General features: G+C 39.9%; 1 protein-coding gene across 5 annotated transcripts in view; it reads left to right on the top strand.

Annotated features, from left to right (window-relative positions):
• LHFPL2 (LHFPL tetraspan subfamily member 2) overlaps window positions 1-20,169 on the top strand; it is a 232,234-nt gene extending 212,065 nt beyond the window's left edge. For all 5 annotated transcript variants that reach the window (XM_045021817.1, XM_045021814.1, XM_045021818.1 and 2 more), the window contains one exon: window positions 17,124-20,169. In XM_045021817.1, coding sequence (XP_044877752.1) covers window positions 17,124-17,380 — 257 coding nt within the window. In that variant the 3' untranslated portion in view covers window positions 17,381-20,169. The remainder of the gene's footprint in view (window positions 1-17,123) is intronic.
• Window positions 20,170-20,448: the final 279 nt, after the last annotated feature.

Below are 20,448 nucleotides of genomic sequence, written 5' to 3' on the forward strand. Positions count from 1 at the left end.
TGGTGGCTAGATTAGTGTTTGTGTCTACACTGTTGTGCAGGAGATGTGGGTCACAATCCTCACCTTGTATTCCTTCCTGTGTTGTCATGGGCTGGAAAGTCTGGGGGGGAGGGGGAGCATATTCAGCTTATGAAGAGAAAAGCTGGAATGCTTTGAGTTGTTCAGTAGCAACAACTCCTACTAATTAAGGAACTGAGTTGATAGCTTCAAAGACATCCCAGCAGGTTCTCCATGGGAAGGAGGGTAAGGTACCTATGTTGTCAGGATCTCAAGAGGAACTTGTGAAGCAAGAGAAAGTTTAAATCCTTAGGGTTCCACTCCCATGAGAAGGGTTGGAATGAATGAGGGGAAATTAGTAGTAGTGGTAGGAGTATTTAATTATTATTTATACAGCGCCCAAGTTGTACATAGCACTTAATACATTTTTTTGTATTGATGAAATCTTGCAAACTCTTCAGTTTTCATGGATGTGATGTTTAATCTTGACTCTACCAGCAGGGCTACCACTCTCACTGAACCATTCTGAAGCACAGCAAGGCTGGTCCACACATCCAATTACTTCTGCAACCCGTGAGAGGGGTTGGGTCTTTTTTTTTTATCATTAGTTTGCTTCCAATTTTCTTCCCCTCAACTAATAGGGAGTCTAACCACAGTGTTAAAAGGTGATAGAGAGTGGGTGCTTGTGCCTTATGCACACCTTTATTGTTAAAAGAATGGGTTGCAGTCCACCCAACAAGTGTGACAGAGAAGAGAGTTACATTGTACCAGTAGCCAAAGCCATGCAGGCAGCACCTGCCTTGCTGTCATTCTGTCAAAAGAACCCACATGGAGGGTTACAAGCACTCTGATTTACTTTAGTTTCGTTTAGTAGTGGCAGTGCATATTTCACTCCCATAGTAGTACATAGTATCCTGGTTATTAGCCTTCTCTTCCATCTCTCACACACACCCCTGTAGTCCCAACACCATTTCTGCATCTGTCCCCCTCCTACCATCCTATTTCTGTTTTGAATGATTAGAGAGCTTACACAGATTTGGTTCTAAATAAAGAAAAACTTGCCCTATTCACAATTAAGGGGTAGCCTTCATGAACAAAAGGATTAGCTTGTTAGGACTGAAAGTTAAGAGAGTTTATTCTCTTGGTCAGTCTGTTTTGAAGAAGGGAACTGTAAAGGAATTCATTTTTCTTCTGATAGTCACATAGGAGTAGGGACTTTTTAAAGGTATTTTGGAAACACAGTCTAAGCAGTTTTGAGAATTGGCCTGGCCACCATTTTAAACATTTCAATCTCTTGTCTCAGGTGGAAGCTGTTCCAGATGTATTTGTATCTGCATGTGGCTCCACTAGTCTGGAATTAATTAGTGGGTCTCTCCTTCCTATCACTCAAGCAGGCTGAGCAATCTGCTGAGTAGCATTTTGCATAGCGGCTTCCACTTCAACAGTCCTGTTTCCTAAGTCTCCTGTCTCCACTCTGCCTTTGTAAGCCTGAGTTCAGTTTTATGATTTAAATGGACACTGTCAATGTGGGTTTTTTTTACATTGACTGAGTCTTTGAAATTGTTATCGTTTTTTTATTTCCCGATTTTATGTTTAGAAGGGTCTTTTGGTGATTAACATCACCAAAGGTGTTCAGGCCGGGGGCTCCTCATACTCTCCCCTTTCTCATTGTCCAGTGTCCACACACCTGCCTGCTTCTTGCTGTCTGTCTACTTTGTTTCAATTCTGCTGCTGCTGTTACCAGTGAACACCTTCCTGCAGACCTGGAGAATGTATGCACCAGGAACAAAATAGTGACACTGACTATATGCAAAGTGGTGTCAGTTACACAAATGCATTTGGGGCATAGGCGCCGACTTCTGCTGGTGCCAGTGGGTGCTTGACCCCCATCTGCCTCTGGCCCCGCCCTGACTCCACCCTTGCCCCACCCCCATTCCAACCCCTTCCCCAAAGTCCCCACCCCAACTCCGCCCCCTCCCTGCCCCCATTCCAACCCCTTCTCCAAATCCCTGCCCAATCCCTGCCTCCTTCCCTGAGTGCGCTGTATTCCTGCTCCTTCCCCCCCCCCGGAGCTTGTTACCCCACAAAACAGCTGTTTTGCAGCGGCAAGCACTGGGAGATAGGAAGAAAGCGGGGCGGAAAGGAGGTGGGGTGGGGAGGGGAGCTTGGCTGTCGGTGGATGCAGAGCACCCACCAGTTTTTCCCCATGGGTGCTCCAGCCCTGTCAGTGCCTATGATTGCAGGGTGGGAGTGGGAATAATTTCTCCCCTCTAATCTCTGTCAGTTACAATAAATATAGGGGCTGTGGGTAACAGTAACAGTTACAACATTTTCAGAGGGAAACACCATTTTCCAAGCCCCTTTAATTGCCTGATGGAACATGGTGGAACCCTTCAGAGAAAATGCTGCAATGGTCTGTCTACACAAAAGTCTTAGTCTGGATTTGGAACAGAACTAAAATACAAACAGTAGCAGGATCCTTCTTACAGCCTAGTTTTCTCTCTAAATTCAGAGAGATCTGCTGTGCACAAAAGTCTGAGGGACTGGTTATTTCACAGTGTTCCAGGTAATTTAGCTTATGTTTCTTCTTGTTAAGTATCCTCATTCAGGGCTTGGAATACTGTAAGGTTTTGTCCAGTAATTCCCCACCTTTTTCCTCTCAGATTTGGATTTCTGTGACTGAGTTCACCAGTCTCAGAACCCACACAGTTTGATATAATCAGCTTAAAATATAAGTGGATCATTTATAAATTATAATTGAAGAAGTATTGTCTAGAGGAGGCTATACTGCAAATTCCTTGTCAGTTGACTGCTCAGTACCTGAGTGATTAGCAGGAGCAGAAGAACTTGTTAATTGCAGGTTGGTGGAGTCCTTCACAGGCATTGTTTGTGTTGGAAAACCCCATGTGTCTGTGAAAAAGAAGTCCCCATGCCTGGTCTCTTAAGGCTAAATTGAGATGGCTGCTTTGTGCATGTATTCTAGATAGAAAAACATCCAGATGTTTGCCATTTATGTTTTGACAGAATGGAAGTGTGACATTGAGTAATGGAGGCAAGTTTACTTTTTCTAGTTGGTTAAATGCCTTTGGGGCTAGAGGTCTAATCTAATCTCCCATCGGTATGCAGGGGATGAATGCAGTCAATACCATTAGTGCTGATGGAACCTACCTGCATAAATTCCCCCATGCTTTTATGGGAGAATGATCCTCTCACACAGTCTGACCCTTTTTTTCTTCCTCCTCTTTTTAAATAATGCAGTAGTGTATCTCTGTTCCTTGGGAACTTGCTACATTGCCACCTCATTGATCACATCTGGTTAATTTCCTGTTTCCTCAAGTTCAGAGATTTTTCACAATTTCTTTAGGGAATGAGAAGATAGTTTCAGGATTTGCAATGGAAATTGGCTTTGTTAATATACACTGTGTTTAATATAGCACAACAGCAGCTGCATGGGAGACTCTGTCAGAACTAAATAGTGCGCCTCCACTTATCCAAATAAACAGCAGGGTAACTACATTCCTAAGGGGTTGTTTTGCAAGGTCAGGCCAGGGGATCTGCTTTACGTCACCAAAAAAAAAAAAAAAAAGCGGCTGTTCTGCTGCAGCTCAGATCTTACCCCAAATGCTGACTAGCACACACTGTGACAAATTAGTGCTGAAGTTTGTTAATCAAATTGCTGTTTTTCCACAATGAAAGCCTGCATTTCCCCTACTGAACTGTATCAAAACCCTGCGTAACAAGTTTATCACAATTTCTGTGTCTTCAGGACAAAACATCATAACCAAAGGAGAAGGGGGGAGGCGGAAGACTGCAATACTAATGTGCAAAGCATTGCTATCTCTTTCAAGAGATTCATTTTCACAAAAATAAATTTTGCTCTGTGGATACTGATAATTTTATGTAGCAACCTAGGGTTTTTTGTTTTTGTGTTCTGAGGTGGGGTAGAGTGTTTGCTTTTACATCATACAAATATAGAAGGGTTGATGTTTACATGATGTTAGACTACAGTATATTTTCTAAGTAGAAGCAATCTAAATAGTGAAGTGTCCTTTTCCACTTTTTAAGGCTTCTTTTGGAAGCCAGAGATTTTGAGTCTGATAAGCAAGTGTTATTTAGGCAGAGTGGGTAATATTCCCCAATTAACTTTAAGGCAGTACTCTTTGTTGAAATAGACTTATATCAAAGAGACTTAAATCAGAGCTCTCATTGTATATGCACAGGTTTCCTGGCCGTGGTGCGAGAGTGTATTGTAGCTTTGAGCTTTCTAGTTTTGTTTGTAGTCATCTTGCTGAATGGATTGTAGTATGTAGCCTTCCCTCATAATCCTCTTCTCTGGTTTATGACATCTCAACGGGAGCGTGACTCGAAGTTGGCAAATAATAACAAAAAAGAAATTTGAGGAAAGAAAATTCGTATACAGTTTTTTAAACAAGGGGATTAAAAATATGGTATGAAATAGTAACTGAGACAGACACATTTCTTCTTGCAAACCTACGTGAGCAGAGGCACTTTGGATGTTAACTTGAAGCTATAAATTATCACAAGAACACAAAAGGCTTTTTCAGGGGAAACTCAGCTTCAGAATGGGAGCAAGTTTTTACTTTCCAGAATTACATGCTGTGCTCTGTATCTTGGAGACTGGGGGCTATACAAATACACTAGGATAAGGGTAAGTAGCTGATTTTTTTTTAAAATCATCATTAATATTTACTCAATCTTGTAGCCAGGTCAGTCTTGTTGTGAAGAAGTGGAGATCACTGTTGCTTGATTTGATTATGCTGCCATAAAATTATACAACTAAAATATTAGCTTTGTTCTTCTATGACTAACAAATATTTAAATGCTTTAATCTTATTTATTGAGTTTGCTCATAAATCTGTATAATGCAGACTTAAAATTTAATTGAAGCCAAATTCCAAAATTTCAGGGTTAGAACAGTTTAGTCTATCCAGAGAGGGCAGATTTAGAGAACAAACCAAGAGCCTGTGCTAGGACGCCCTCTTTTGTTGCTATTCTCTCTGGATGTAAATGTATGCTAGACTCACCTTTAGAACATCTTTTTAAAAATTTGCTTTAAAATTCAGTTTAAATACTTTACTAAAAAAGTTTCACTCATGTAGTTTTTTAAAACAGGGCTGCTGTTAGGGAGTTTAGATAAAAGGGCTCTTCTAGTTTGAAAGCTAATGCTGTTTTTATTGATACTCCCTATTATGTATCTCAAGCTGCTAAAAACCAGGAGTCGTGGATTGAAATCCTGTGCCTAGGTACTATGGTGCTAGGCTTGTTAGAGATGTGTATAGAGCTGGAGAGCATTCTCAGGGGGATATGCTGAGCTTGGGGAGCAAAGAAGGGTTTTATTTATGACTTTACATAGAAATAGCTACATTTTGTGGCTGGCAGTGCTCTTGGGTGGAAGAGTCATGGCAGCAGCAGATAGGTTTTGGCACAGGTACTGACTTGTGACCTAAGCCAGGCTTAGTAGGCTTGGAACTCTGGCTGCATCTGCTCTCACATTATGGAGTATCTTTGGTGGAGATCCTCTGACCAGACTGACTTCCTCCAATACAAATTTATTCTTTCCTCCTTCAGTTTTATCATCTGCTTAGCTAAGCCACTCTACATCTCCAACTTTATTAAATTCCATGTCTTCAATCTCAGCCACCTTTTCATGATCTGTGACTCACTCCTCAGTCTCGGCCATGCTCCTATCTTCATTTCTTTCTCCACACAGGATCTTGCCAATTTCTTCCAAGAGAAAACTCACAAAATATTATGTGACCTTCCCTCTCCCCTGAGCTTGCCTTCCCTTCCCATCCTACAATTTTCTGGGCATCATCTTTGACTCAGACCTCTTTCTAGGTCCTCACATTCATACTATACCTAAACCTTGCTGATTCTTTCTGCGTAACATCTTATATACAGTTTTTCCTATGCATTCACACAGCTAAAACTCTCAACAAAGTACCCATCTCAGTCACTGCAACATCTTTTTCTCTGGCCTCGACAAATGCAATCTTTCCTTATTCATATCCATTCAGAATTCTGCTGCAAACATCATTTTCCTAATCTGTCACTTTGACAATCTCATCCTTCTCTTTGCATCCCGCCAGTGGCTACTTATATAAGCTATTTATGTTCGATTTCAAGGGCCATCACAGCCTGTCCCCGCTCTACCTACCATCTCACTATCCATATGTCAACTCCTGCCTCTGATCAGCCCATGATAGCAGCCTTCATGCCCACTTGTTAAATTTTCAGACACCATTGTGCTTTCTCCATGCTGCCCCTCACACTTGGGAGGAGCTCCTCATAAACCTCCACACATATATCTCATCATCCTCCTGCAATTCCATCCTTAAAATTATTCTTTTGCATCAGGTCTATAAAAGAAACTAGCATGCTGATATCACTGCCTGTCATGTTGACCAATACTGTCTCATTGTTTCCTTGTACTTCCCTAACTGTATCCATCTGTTTTTCTCTTGTCTTACACTTAGATTGTAAGCTCTTGAGGCAGGGACCTTCTTTTTGTTTTATATTGTACAGAACCTAGCACAGTGGGGTTCTGGTCCGTGACTAGGGCTCCTAGGTGCTACCACAGTATAAATAATAAATGATGGCAACAGGCAACAGTCACATGGGCTGGGCAGTGCTGCAGGAAAGTAAAGAAAATAGAAAATCAAATGGTATGAAAATAATTGACTCTGCTGAATGCAAGACTAGTGGGGGTCATAAGGCCTGATCTGAGGGCTGCTAGGCACCCACAGCTCCCATTGAGCTTTATCCCTTCTCAGCATCATGCCATTGGATAATATTTTAATGGTTGTTTTCAAACTAATTGCAGTAAATGGGTGTTCAGCATTAGCATGAAAAAGAACCTTCACCATCAAACAGGGATCTTATGAAGAAACATCACGGCACTTACGCTGCAGTGTGGAGGCTGGTGTGGGAAATTAATATTTAATCATAATTTACCATTTTCTGAGTAATTTTTCTGGTTGACAATCTGGCCACAGACTAGTCTGCAATTGCTTTTTGTTCACATGTGATTGCCTCTGTTGGTCTATTGATCTGTATCTCAGACAAAGACCACAAATTTAACCATGGAAACCACTGAATTTTACATGATACAGAGGCCAGTAGATACTGCACGAGTAGCAGTACATTGTGTCAGATGAGGGGAACGAACACAAACCTCTGGCAATGCTGTGATAAGAAGGCTCCTACCTCTCAGCCATCCAGTATAGAATATTACTAACACCCCCCATGTTGTTTCTCCTGTCTCCCTCCATGGAACCCCCCTGCTTCTCTGCCCCATCGTACTTCCTCTTTCTCCCACATCCTTGCTGCCCACAGTGCAGGAGCACAGTGTATGTCCCAGGGCTTAGCCCTCAGAATGCAGATCAGAGGGAGCATAGCAAATGCAGTTGTGTGGGAGCTGCAAGAGTAGCAATAGGAGATAACCAAAGAAAAGGCCGTTTTTCTCCTCCCCCAAATGTAGAAACATATTTAAATTAACTAGCAGACAGGGCATACCCAGGCATGGACATTGTCAGGCTTAACGTAATTAACAGGCAACTGCTTTTTCCCCCTCTCGGTTGTTAGAAGCTGCTGTCCTGGCTGCATCTATATGGGGTGAGCAGCTGAGTGCTTCTCTCCCTGGCAGCCAGTGAAGGCACTGTGCTTTGAATGCCTGGCTTCTCCAGATGCACACCCTGGTTCCCTTGGTCATTGAGCAGGAAGGAGAAAATGCAGGAAGCAAGCTGAGCAGACAGCACAGTGAACAGCCAACCATGCAAGAGAACAAAATCAGTTGCTTGGAGCTATCAGCAATCCTCCTTCTCCCACCCTTAGTGGAGTCTGGACTGTTATGAGGGATGAAGAAAACATGTTGAGGAGGGGGAAAACATGATCTTGGATGATGAGTAGAGTAGAGGGTTAAGCGACCCCATATGGACACTAGAGGGGAGAAAGTGGGCCTGCCATTTGCCTTTGCAGATGCTGCAGGGTAGTAGGCTTTGGCCATCCCCATTTCTCCTAGCAGAACACAGGTAGAGAGGAGCCAGAGCCTGTTGGTTGTAGGGTTTAGTTTTGGCATCAGAAGGGTTGGATGAGCATCTGAACTGATCCTGCACTGACTCTATGTTCATTTCTGGGAGGAGGGGGAGAGGTTAATATGTATTTTTGCTTTTGTCAGCATGGCCATACACACATTTTTGTAATGCTGAGGCTGCTTTTGTGCATGCTCTCTCATCTGGTTTTGTAATACTTGATTACAGTGATAAGGTACAATACATGGATCAGGACTTCTAGTGTGAAAGTTTATCTGAAATACCCTGTGCATTGAATTGCATGCCATTCAACTTAACATGGAAGGACAAAGTGCTCTGTTGACCCTGCCAGGATTTTATTTCTAGAGATACCAAATATTCAAACCTGATGCTAGACTAGTAAGCCACCCCGTCTAGTAAGGAATAAGTGGGTTATTGGCTCTTCCTGGTTCATCTATGTTTCTTATATTTGTTCCTTTTGTCACAATTTTCTTGGATTCTTAACCAGCAGGGGGTAGGTCTGTAGAATCGTTAACCAGTCAAGGGGGTAGGTCTGTAGAATCGTTAACCACTACTCCTTCAGACAACCAAAAGGACCTGCTACCCCTACAGCCTTCTTACCTGGGAGAGATCAGAGATAGATCTTTGATCCACATTGTTCAACTATTAGGCCATTTGGCTGGCCAATAGCTTTTTATGCTGTAATATATGGCGTGAAGTGCCTCCAAGTGACATTAAAGAGCTCTGTTTATTTACTAAGTTTTCCTACAATTGGGAAACAGGTGTTTAATATTAAAGTTGTTAATGATGGTAAACACTGATATGTCTAATAATAAGGAAGTGGTGGAACTCTTGAGGCAATGTCTATTATAATATGCTGCATGTTTACTGAAATTGAATGAAAGGTGATTTGGCAGGGGAAAACGCCTTAAGAATTTTTACTTTCTCTAGTATTGGTAATACCAATCTGGGACATGACAGTTTACCTGTTTTTAGCAAGCAGAGAAAACTGACCCTTCACAGTTTATATTCTGGATCTTTCTAATTTTTTCCAAGACAGTCCCAGTTCAGTTAATTGTATGTTATAGTCAACTTTATCTTGGTGCTATGGGAGTTGAGTGCTTGGCACCTTTCAGGATTAGGCCATTTATTTGAGATCAACTAAAGCAAAGTGTTGTAGCATTGTGTATTAAACCTGATTTTGATCAAGATGTTGAAAGTGGCAGAGACATTAAGGCTAAAACCTCAGAGGAACAGACCAAATTGATATTTGGCTTTCCATAAAATCCAGGCAGAGTATACACAAGAACAATACTACAGCTTCAGCAGCATGAGCTTTGGGTAGGAATTCTTCAGATTTGATAAATGTATGCCAAGAAACAATTTTATCATTTTCAGGGGCTCTTCTTCCCGTAGGTGAAGATAGATGTACATTTAAATATTGGTATAGAATGGTCTAGACATCAAATTTGAAGCTAAAAGCGCTTGCTAGGGCACATAACCAAAGTATTTTCTTGATGCAGTTTTAGAAACTCACATGGTGTTGGCTGCTTAGACACTTTAAAATTCAAGGCTTTTTTGATGAAAATCATCATTAGTGAACCTTTTGCTGTTGATCACTAAAAGACATAGCAACTGAGACACATTAGTTGTACAAGAAGAAGAAATACTGTTTAGTCATCTGGTTACACATGGAACAGGAAAGTGCAGATGAGTAAAGGAGGGGAATTGTTGGTGTTTAGTCTGAAATGGTTGGTGGGCTCAGCATGATGAAAGCACAGCTTATCCTGATCTGCCTAAGATTAAGCAATAGTTTATACTCAATGTACCGTAGGCACCAGACAGGAAGCACTACATAAAATTTGTCATTGTTTCTTACTGCGTATACAATGGGGAAGAAATCCCTTCACTAAGAATGGCCATCATTCACAGAGATTTCACTACCCCGAGGAATAATGGAGCTTACAGTTCATTCATGCAATAGCTGTCCCATCATTATTTAATAAATGCTTTGTGAAGGACTTTCTTTTGCAATACAACTGACATTTATAGACATTTTATAGTCATGTATTCAATGGTTTAAAAACCTGGGAACTGTAGTTTATTTTCACTGAGGGAGAATTTTCACAGCTGGTTGAATTTCTTTCAACAATAATTAAGAAAATCTAATGTACTAGAGCATGTAAAATATTAATTGAATTGAATGAGACAGGGACTAGACCTTACATCTGTTCTTGCACTGAAGATTTACTGAAGAATAAACAAAGACTGGCTGTGATTTATAACTTAGTGGAAATTTCAGGGGTGGAAGAAATATAGGAATGAATTAATGCTGGAGGCAGGTGGAAATCTAAATTTTCTCTGGATTCACTTTTAGACAGTGATAGCACTGTTTACAACTTGCCTTTCCCAAAAAGAATTGTGTTAGAGGTACAGAAAAAAATCAGGTAATATTTAAAATCTTATTGATATGTGCAGTTTCTTAATATATTTGCTATACATAATTGAACAAAAACATCCTGCGTGTTCATAGTGCCATGCCAAGCAAAATTCAAGAAGTAATTTGAAAGAAAATAATCTCATAGTAGGGCTGTAGATTAATCACAGTTAACTCATGCAATTAACTCAAAAAATAGTGATTAATGGCAGTTTTAATCGCACTGTTAAACAATAGAATACCAATAGAAATTTATTAAATATTTTCAGTGTTTTTCTACATTTTCAAATATATTGATTTCAATTACAACACAATACAAAGTGTAACCTACTCATATTTATATTATTTTGATTACAAATATTTGCACTGTAAAAATGATAAACAAAAGAAATAGTATTTTTCAGTTCACCTCATACAAGTACTGCAGTGCAATCTCTTTATTGTGAAAATGCAACTTACAAATGTAGCACTATTTTTGTTACATAACAGCACTCAAAAACAAAAAAGTGCCAAACTTTAGAGCTTACAAGTCCACTCACTCCTACTTCTTGTTCAGCCAGTCGCTAAGACAAACAAATTTGTTTACATTTACAGGTGATAATGTTGTCCACTTATTTACAATATCACCAGAAAGTGAGAACAGGCGTTCACATGGAACTTTTGTAGCTGGCATTGCAAGGTATTTAGATGCCAGATATGCTAAACATTCGTATGCCCCTTCAAGCTTCGGCCACCATTCCAGAGGACATGCTTCTATGCTGATGATGCTCATTTAAAAACAAAAAAGTGCTAATTACATTTGTAACTTAACTCCTTAGGAGAGAATTGTATGTCTCTAGCTCTGTTTTACCCACCTTCTGCCATATATTTCCTGTTATAGCAGTCTCGGATGATGACTCAGAACATGTTGTTCATTTTAAGAACACTTTCGCTGCAGCTCTGACAAAACACAAAGAAGGTATCAATGTGAGATTTCTAAAGATAGCTACAGCACTCAACCCAAGGTTTAAGAACGTGAAGTGCCTTCCAAAATCAGAGGGATGAAGTGTGGACCATACTTTCAGAAGTCTTAAAAGAGCAACACACTGATACAGAAACTACAGAACCCGAACCACCAAAAAAGAAAATCAACCTTCTGACTCAGATTATGAAAATAACATGCGTCAGTCTGCACTGCTTTGGATTGTTATCGAGCAGAGCCTGTCATCAGCATGTCCTTTGGAATGGTGGTTGAAGCATGAAGGGACATATGAATCTTTAGCAGAGCTGCACTGTAAATATCTTGCAACACTGGCTGCTACAGTGCCATGAGAAGCACCCATTCTCACTTTCAGGTGACGTGAACAAGAAGCAGGTAGCATTATCTCCTGCAAATGTCAACAAACTTGTTTGTCTGAGCGATTGGCTGAACAAGAACTAGGACTGAGTGGACCTGTACTCTACAGTTTTACGCTGTTATTTTTTGAATGCCATTTTTGTACATAATTCTACATTTGTAAATTCAACTTTCATGATAAAAAGACTGCACTACAGTACTTGTATTAGGTGAATTAAAAATACTATCTTGTTTTTACAATGCAAATATTTGTAATCATAAACATATATAAAGTGAACACTACACTTTATTCTGTGTTGTAACTGAAATCAATATATTTGAAAATGTTGAAAACATTCAAAAATATTTAAATAAATGGTATGCTATTGTTTAACAGTGCGATTAAGCATAATTAGCTATTTCTGTCAAGTGATTTAAAAAATTATCAGCCATCCTGACCTATGTCAATTAGTGCCAAGATATGACAAACTCTAAAAGCCCCTACATTATAAATACCAAACTTCCTGCTGATCATCTAGTGTGTGCTGGCTATAATAGATTTGCCCATTTCACCCAAGCTGTTAACAAAACAACCCCCCAGCATTTATGTGCTTGCTTGAAGATTATAGTGTGGTATGTTTTGGGGACTGTGTGCTGAGCACAGTGGCCAGCTAGGCTATGCTAAGAGCTGACTAACCAGGCTCTAGCCTTCTATCCTTTGATCTCTAGCCCCTTTTGGATCCCTTCAAAAGGGGGCAGGCTAATTCAGAGAGAGCAGGGATTTAAAAATCTTAAATGACCAGAGGAGCTAACAAACATACTCTAAACTTAAGCCAATAGCCCCCCCCCCCAAAAAAAAACAAAAACCATCACATCCTTCAAGAGTAAAAATAATGCAGGCAGAAGTCCAGCAGCAGAGTGTGCGCTATCCAATTAATTGCACTGAATGCAGTGTGTGACATGTATGCATGCATGCAATGCAAGCAGCTCATGGTCCTCAGACACAGTACAGGCTCTTGAGACCAGAGTGGATGAACTGGAGAAGCTAATTGAGACAGCTCCTCCTACATAGAGAAGACTTTCATGGACACAGTAGAGAGCAGTCGCACCCCCACTCTGATAGCCTCTGTGCTGCTAAGGAGGATGAAAGTCTCAGGGAAGGAGAGCATCAAGCTGGAACAGAAGGCAACAATCCCATAGCTGGGACCTTCCTACCAACTGATGTCTTGGTATCCTCTTGCATTGAGGAACCTTTCCTGAGGAGGGAACCCTAGTTACTAGGAAGAGCCAGATACTAGTAATGGGAGATTCAATTATTAGAAATATAAATAGTTGGGTTTGTGATGACCAGGAGAACCACATGGTACATTGCCTGCCAGGTGCAAAGTTTGCAGGTCTCACAAGACATCTAAACAGACTTATGTGGACTGCGGGGGAGGAGCTGGTGGTTGTGGTACGTGAAGGTACCAATGACATAGGGAAAGGTAGGAGAGAGGTCTTGGAAGCCAAATTTAGGCTGCGAGCTAAGAGTAAAGTCCAGGATCTCTATGGTAACAGTCTCTGAAATGGTTCCAGTTCTACACTCAGTACCTGGAAGATACAGAACTGGGGGGTCTCAATGTGTGGATCAGATAATGGCATAGGAAGGAGGATTTTAGGTTTACTAGGAACTGGGGAACCTTTTGGGAAAGGAGGAGCTTATATAAGAAGCATGGGCTCCCTCTAAACCAAACTGGAACCCGACTGTTACCATGTAACATTAAAAAAAAAAATCCCTTACAGTCTTTTTAAACTACAGGCTGAGGAAAGCTGATCGGTACAGCAGAGCACAAGCTTCAGGCAGAAACATCACTTAGGGATGAGTTTATCAAACAGGAACCTCTATATCCTAGTGTAGTAGATGGGAGAGAAATTGGTAAAGTACAGGCAGGAGCAGTCAAATGTAAGAATCCTATTTAAATATAACATAGGAAGGCCAGCAACTGAATATTGACACAATGTACACATGCTTGTACACAAATGCTGGAAGTCTAGTTCACCCATCTTACTATTTAGAGTAATTTGCATTAAAGGAGGATATTGATATAATACGCATCACAGAAACTTTGTGGAATGAGGGTAATCAATAGGACACAGTAATACCATCATACAAAATATATAGGAATGACAGAGTATGTCACACTTTCACTATATGTGAAAGAAAGCATAGAGTCAAATAAAGTAAAAATCTTAAATGAATCAAGCTGTACCACAGAATTTCCATGGACAGAAATTTCATGCTTGAACAATAAGAGGATAGCAATAGCAATTTACTACCAACCACTTGACCAGTATGGTGATGGTGAAATGCTTAGGGAGATTAGAGAGGCTACAAAGGCAGAAAAAAACAGTAATAACGGGGGGTGGTTCAACTATCTCCACAATGACTGGGTACATGCAGGAGTGCTGAGAGCCATTGAACCAAACTGTAAACCTTGTATATGATGGAAACCACTTCAAGTCAGGGGGTATAGCAGTAGCACCCCTAGTTCCAACATATATGAGTACATGTCACCTCAGGATGGGATGCAGAGGTAAAACTTCTAGACATTACTAGATAAATGACTGCTTCTTGGAGCAGTTAGTCCTGGAACCCACCAGGGGAGAGGCAATTTCTGATTTAGTCCTAAGTGAAGCACAGGATCTGATCCAAAAGGTGCATATAGCTGAACCACTCAATAATAGCAACCATAATGTAATTAAATTTAACATTCTCATAGGGGAAAAAATGCAAAAAGAAACCCATCACAACAGTATTTAACTTCAAAAAGTGGAACTATAGAAAAATGAAGAAGCTAGTTAAATGGAAATTAAAAGGAACAGTCAGAAAAGTGAAATGCCTTCAAACCTCATGAACACTAAAACCACCATAATAGAGGCTGAAACTCAATGTATACTCCAAATAAAAAAAAACAAAAAACAGTAAGAGAACCACAACAATGCCACCATGGCTAAACAGCAGCCTAAAAGAGGAAGTTAGAGGCAAAAAGGCAAAAAATTGGAAGTCAAATCCTTGTGAGGAAAATAGAAAGGAGCATAAACTCTGGCAAGTTAGTTAGGTATAGGAAATATAAGGCAGGCCAAGAAAGAATTTGAAGAGCAACTAGCTAAGGACACAAAAACTAATTTCTTTAAGGACATCAGAAGCAGGAAGTCAGTCAGTGGGGCCATTGGATGACTGAGGTGCTAAAGGAACACTCCAGGAAGACAAGATTGTGTTGGAGAAACTAAATGAATTCTTTGCATCCTTCTTGTATATGGGGGAGATCTACACACCTGAGCCATTCTTATTAGGTGACAAATCTGAGGAACTATTCCAGATAGAGGTGTCAGTAGAGGAGGTTTTGGAACAAACCGATAAATTAAACAGTAATAAGTCACCAGGACCAGACGGTATTCATCCAAGAGTTCAGAAGGAACTCAAATATGAAACTGCAGAACTACTAACAGACATGTAACCTATCGCTTAATGAAATCAGACTCTGTACCAGATGAGTAGATAATGTAACACTGATTTAAAATTTAAAAAAAAAAAAAAAAAGGTTCCAGAGGTTACCTGGTAATTACAAGCTGGAAAGCCAAATTTCAGTACTAGGAAAATTGGCAGAAACAGAATTATCAGACACATAGATGAACACAAATTGTTGGGGAGGAGCCAACATGCTTTTGTAAAGGGAAATCAATCATTCCTCACCAGTCTGTTAAAATACTTTGAGAGAGTCAACAACCATTGATCCAGTGGATATAGTCTATTTGGACTTTCAGAAAGCTTTTGTCAAGATCCCTCACCAAAGCAAAACTAAGCAGTCATGCGGTAAGAGGGAAGGTCCACTCATAGATCAGTAATTAGTAAAAAAGATAAAAAATAGAGTAGGAATAAATGCCAATTTTCACAATGAAGTGAGAGAAACATTTTCATACATGACCTGAAAAAAAAAAAGGGTGAACAGTGGCAAAATTTGTAGATGATACAAAGTTACTCAGGATAGTTAAGTCCTACGCTGACTGCAAAGAATTACAAAGAGATCTCACAAAACTGGGTGACAAAGAGGCAGATGAAATTCAGTGTTGATAAGTGCAAAGTAATGCACATTGGAAAACAAAATCCCAATAATACGTACAAAAAGATAGATCTTGGAGTCATAGTTCTCTGAAAACATCTGCTCAATGTGCACCAGCAGTCAAAAAAGCTAACAATGTTAGAAACAATTAAGAAAGAGATAATAAAACAGAAAATCTGGTAATGCCATCTTGGATAGTATGTGCAGTTCCGGTTGCCCTATTTCAAAAGAAGATATTACAATTGGAAAAGGTACAGATACGGGCAACAAAAATTAGGGATATAGCACAGCTTCCATAACAGGAGAGATTAACGGATGACTAAGGGCGGACATGATAGAGGTCTATAAAATCATGAATGGTGTGGAGAAAGTGACTAACGATGCATTGTTTAGCCCATCACATACCACAAGTACTAGGTGAAATTATTACTCAGAAGCTTTAAAACCAACCTAAGGAAGTACTACTTAACACAACACACTGTCAACCCGTGGAATTCATTGCCAGAGAATGTTGTGAAGGCCAAAAAAATGTAACTGGGTTCAAAAAGAATTAGATAAGCTCTTGGAGGTTAGGTCCATCAAAGGCTATTAACTAAACTGGGCAGGTAAGCAACCCCATGTTCTAGCCACTGTCAGAGACAGGATACTAGGATAGATGGACAATTGGTTGGATTGAGAATGGCCACACTTATTAAGTTCAAGGATCAATCTGGGAAAATTTGGAGAAAAACAACAAAAATGTTTAAGTACTAGAGAAATTGTTTTATGAAGAGATTAAATGTGGCTTGGTTAAGTAAGGACTCTGAGCAGAATACGATAACTGTTCACAAGTATTTGAAAGGTGTAAACAAAGACAGGTACTTTAGGGTTTTAAAATAGGTGTGTAATTAGGGGAAACGTGTTTGAAATTTTAAAAAATGAAGACTGAATAAGAGGAGAAAAACTGACAGTGAGATCTATTAGACTGTGAAATAGCCTCTCTCAAGCAAAGTGGTGGAAGGACTAGAAGTTTAGACAAAGCACTACACAATGTACCGTAGGGAACAATTCTTATTAGCAGGAGATAGACGAGATGGGCCAACAGGGTTTTTCCCTCTCTCATTTCTATTATTTGTAGGGGAGCAGGTGTGACCGAACATTATACATTACAATAATTGCAAAATGTTATATTTGGTCTTACATGTAGAAGTTGTTAAATTTTCTTTTTTCTTTTTCTTTTAAAGGCCTTTTCCTTATCTTAGGCTTGATGCTGTACCCTGCAGGCTGGGGCTGCCAGAAGGCAATAAGCTATTGTGGACATTATGCTTCTGCTTATAAACTAGGAGACTGCTCATTGGGTTGGGCCTTCTACACAGCTATCGGTGGCACTGGTCTGACATTCATCTGTGCCGTCTTCTCAGCGCAAGCAGAAATTGCCACATCTAGTGACAAAGTGCAAGAAGAAATTGAAGAGGGGAAAAACCTTATCTGCCTCCTTTAAATACAATGGAAAAAAGATCAATCAGTATCTATTTTGCTTTTAAATGACTTGATAAAAGGATCCCTATCCTGTGATTTAGCCTTATGCAGTCTAGCCTTGAACTACTGAAGCAACTTCTATCACTTGCTGGACGATGAGGACCAGAGAAAGGAGGATCTCAAGCAAAGAGAGTGTACATATGTGGGAATTTTTGGTGTGACTCAGCAGAATATACAACTTGAGAGTGAGGCGGGGGAGTGTATATAGTGAACAAACGTAATATACCTGACAATTTCTGATTTGATCAGATTGCATTCTCCACCTTGGTCACTTTGAAGGATCTGCATTAAAATAATAAAAGCCAGCACATGTCTACTACGTACAGGACTAGCCTATTTAATCAGGTTTTGTTTTCAAGGGCTTCAATCACTTGTGAACATGTTATTACCATGTGGTTTGGTACTATAGTTAATATTGTGGTGCTTGTTGATGAGGTTTAAAATTACTTAAAAGCACAACTTGGTTGTTTTTTTTTGTTTTTGATAATTAAATGCATGACAAAGAACAGGGTTGACATTAAGACCTTGCTAAAAGTGGTATAAACTGTAAAGAAAGTGAGGCAGGGGCTCATATTATTTAGTTTGTTCTGGCATGAAATATCAGTAACAAGTGGTAGATACATTATATTTTAGCAGCTAGATTTGAAGTTAAATTATTTTTGTTTCATAGCAGAGCCAGGGGAACTGTTGTTACGCTGGAGTTTACCTATATAAAATAAAAATGGTAGAAGTAATGCTTTAGTATCTAAATGTGTGAAACACTGAACCTTGGATACAAAAATGGTGTCTTTACTAGAAATCCCAGGAAGCCTCAATATTTAGGAAAAACATTATATTCTCTCTGCAGCAAAATTGACAGGGTTATTTTGTGAATGCCAACAAGTGTTGACAGTACCTCACTCTTCAGTAAAAATATGAACTGTATGTTGGGTTTACAGTTACAATATTTCTCTGGTTGCCAAAAGAAACCTCATTCCCAGTCCACAGGCCAGTGTCTTGTGTCTCAGAGCCAGTTTAGTCTGTAATAGATGTTCACCCTGCAGGAGGCAAGCCAAATTCTAAATGTTTGTGGGAAAACCTTTTCCCACTCTTTTTAACCACATTTGGTATGGACCCATTTCCAGCACATCAGCAGAAGCAGAAATATGACTTGCCACGAGTGACATTCCTTTCCAAAATGTGTTCAGTTCAGTCATATTACTTGGGTTGTTTCTCCAGTTACTGGATTTATCCTTGAGAGCAGATAAAAGGATATTAGAAGAAAGAATACTGTACTGCCTTGGGGATGCATGAGCACAATTGAGGGTTCAATAGATAACTATTCACTTGACATTTGATTGGAAATTTTAATTTTAAAACCATTTATTTCATGGTGGTGGTGAAATACTAGCAGGCACTGAAGTCTGAGCCTATTGTTAAAAAGCTACACAGAACCACCAGAGGTGTCCACAAGTTTTATCTATTTGTTAAAAATCAAATAACTTCTGCAGACAGAGAATATGATAAGCCTCTGGATTACATGAGTGATTTATTGTAGAGAACAGCAAATTAGTATTGAAATGTGTGAAGGTTTTGTGTTATTTTTGCTGCATCTCTCCTGACCTAGAGCTGAGGGAAATGCAGCTTGCATTAACTATGCACAGTCTTACTGTTATACCATTAAATGTAAAAGGTTTCTTTGGAGCACATGTGGTCCCTACGCTTTTTGAATTCTTTATCTGCTCCTGTGGAAGTCTCCTTCCCAGGACCACTTCTTCAGAAATTATTGATCTGTGTGAGAGATTCTAGTGAGGGTCCAGGGTTCAACTCTAAAGTTTTAAAAAGACAATGTCGCTATCTTTTAATAAATGGGTAGTTTGTAAACTCCAGTTGGTAATAATGCTGCCTCTCTAAGAAGTTAAATCAATTAATTTTCTTTTTAAAGTGGAATAATTTTGTTCTGGTCTGTTCCTGATAAACCAGACCTGTTACTTTGGACCCATTAAATTGATAGGTTGTAGTAGTGCTCCAGAATCAATGTGCTGGAGTAGCAGCCCCGGCCCCTGGAGTGCCATTTGTGAAGTGTCAGAGTCCCTGTTTCTCTGAAAATACAAATCCAAGCCCCCTACAGAGTCGTGCTGCTGCCACCTCTGTTCTCCTGTGCACATTCCCAATGTCAGGGCAGAATGATGTGGAGGGTGTTATGGTAGCTACAGGGCAAAACTTCCCCCTTGGTAATATTTATAATTTTCTTTTTCACCACTGCATTGTGAGAACCTAGCCTTTCCTCGTTAACCCAGAATTCACACTTGAGAACCCCATGTTTCCCCCTTCCCAATCCCATTGCACTCTTATACAAGATTTTAAAACGGGTAACTCAGTTTTCTTTTAAATATTTAACATAAAATAAAGCTATGGGCTGGAACCATTTATGTCAAGTGTCTGCACAGAGCAAGTTTTCTTTTTAAACAAATTATAACCACTTGCAAAAATTGGTGAGTTAGGGCAAAATTGTAGCCACAGCATCATAATGTATCTTATTTGAAACTATGCACCTTTGAAATGTTTCCTTGTACATACAAAGTATACCTTACTAAGCACACACTCCAAATTTTCAACCATATTATTTGTATGTGGCTGAATCCTATTAAAAAACCTGTAAGAACCCTCCCCCACATTGAATACAGATGCAAAGTTATTGCTTGTTCTACAGCTGCTACTACTTTAGAAGCAGCGAAGAGTCTTGTGGCACCTTATAGACTAACAGACGTTTTGGAGCATGAGCTTTCGTGGGTGAATACCCACTTCGTCGGCTCATGCATCCGACGAAGTGGGTATTCACCCACGAAAGCTCATGCTCCAAAACGTCTGTTAGTCTATAAGGTGCCACAAGACTTTTTGCTGCTTTTACAGATCCCAGTTAACACAGCTACCCCTCTGATACTACTTTAGAGGTCCCCTTTCCCCCCGCATTGGAACAATACAATACAAGCTGGGGCACTAGAACAATTGTGATATAGAACTTTAATTAGAAGGGGGTCTTAAGTGCTG

Source organism: Mauremys mutica, chromosome 6 (genome assembly GCF_020497125.1).
Source record: "Mauremys mutica isolate MM-2020 ecotype Southern chromosome 6, ASM2049712v1, whole genome shotgun sequence".
NCBI lineage: Eukaryota > Metazoa > Chordata > Testudines > Geoemydidae > Mauremys > Mauremys mutica.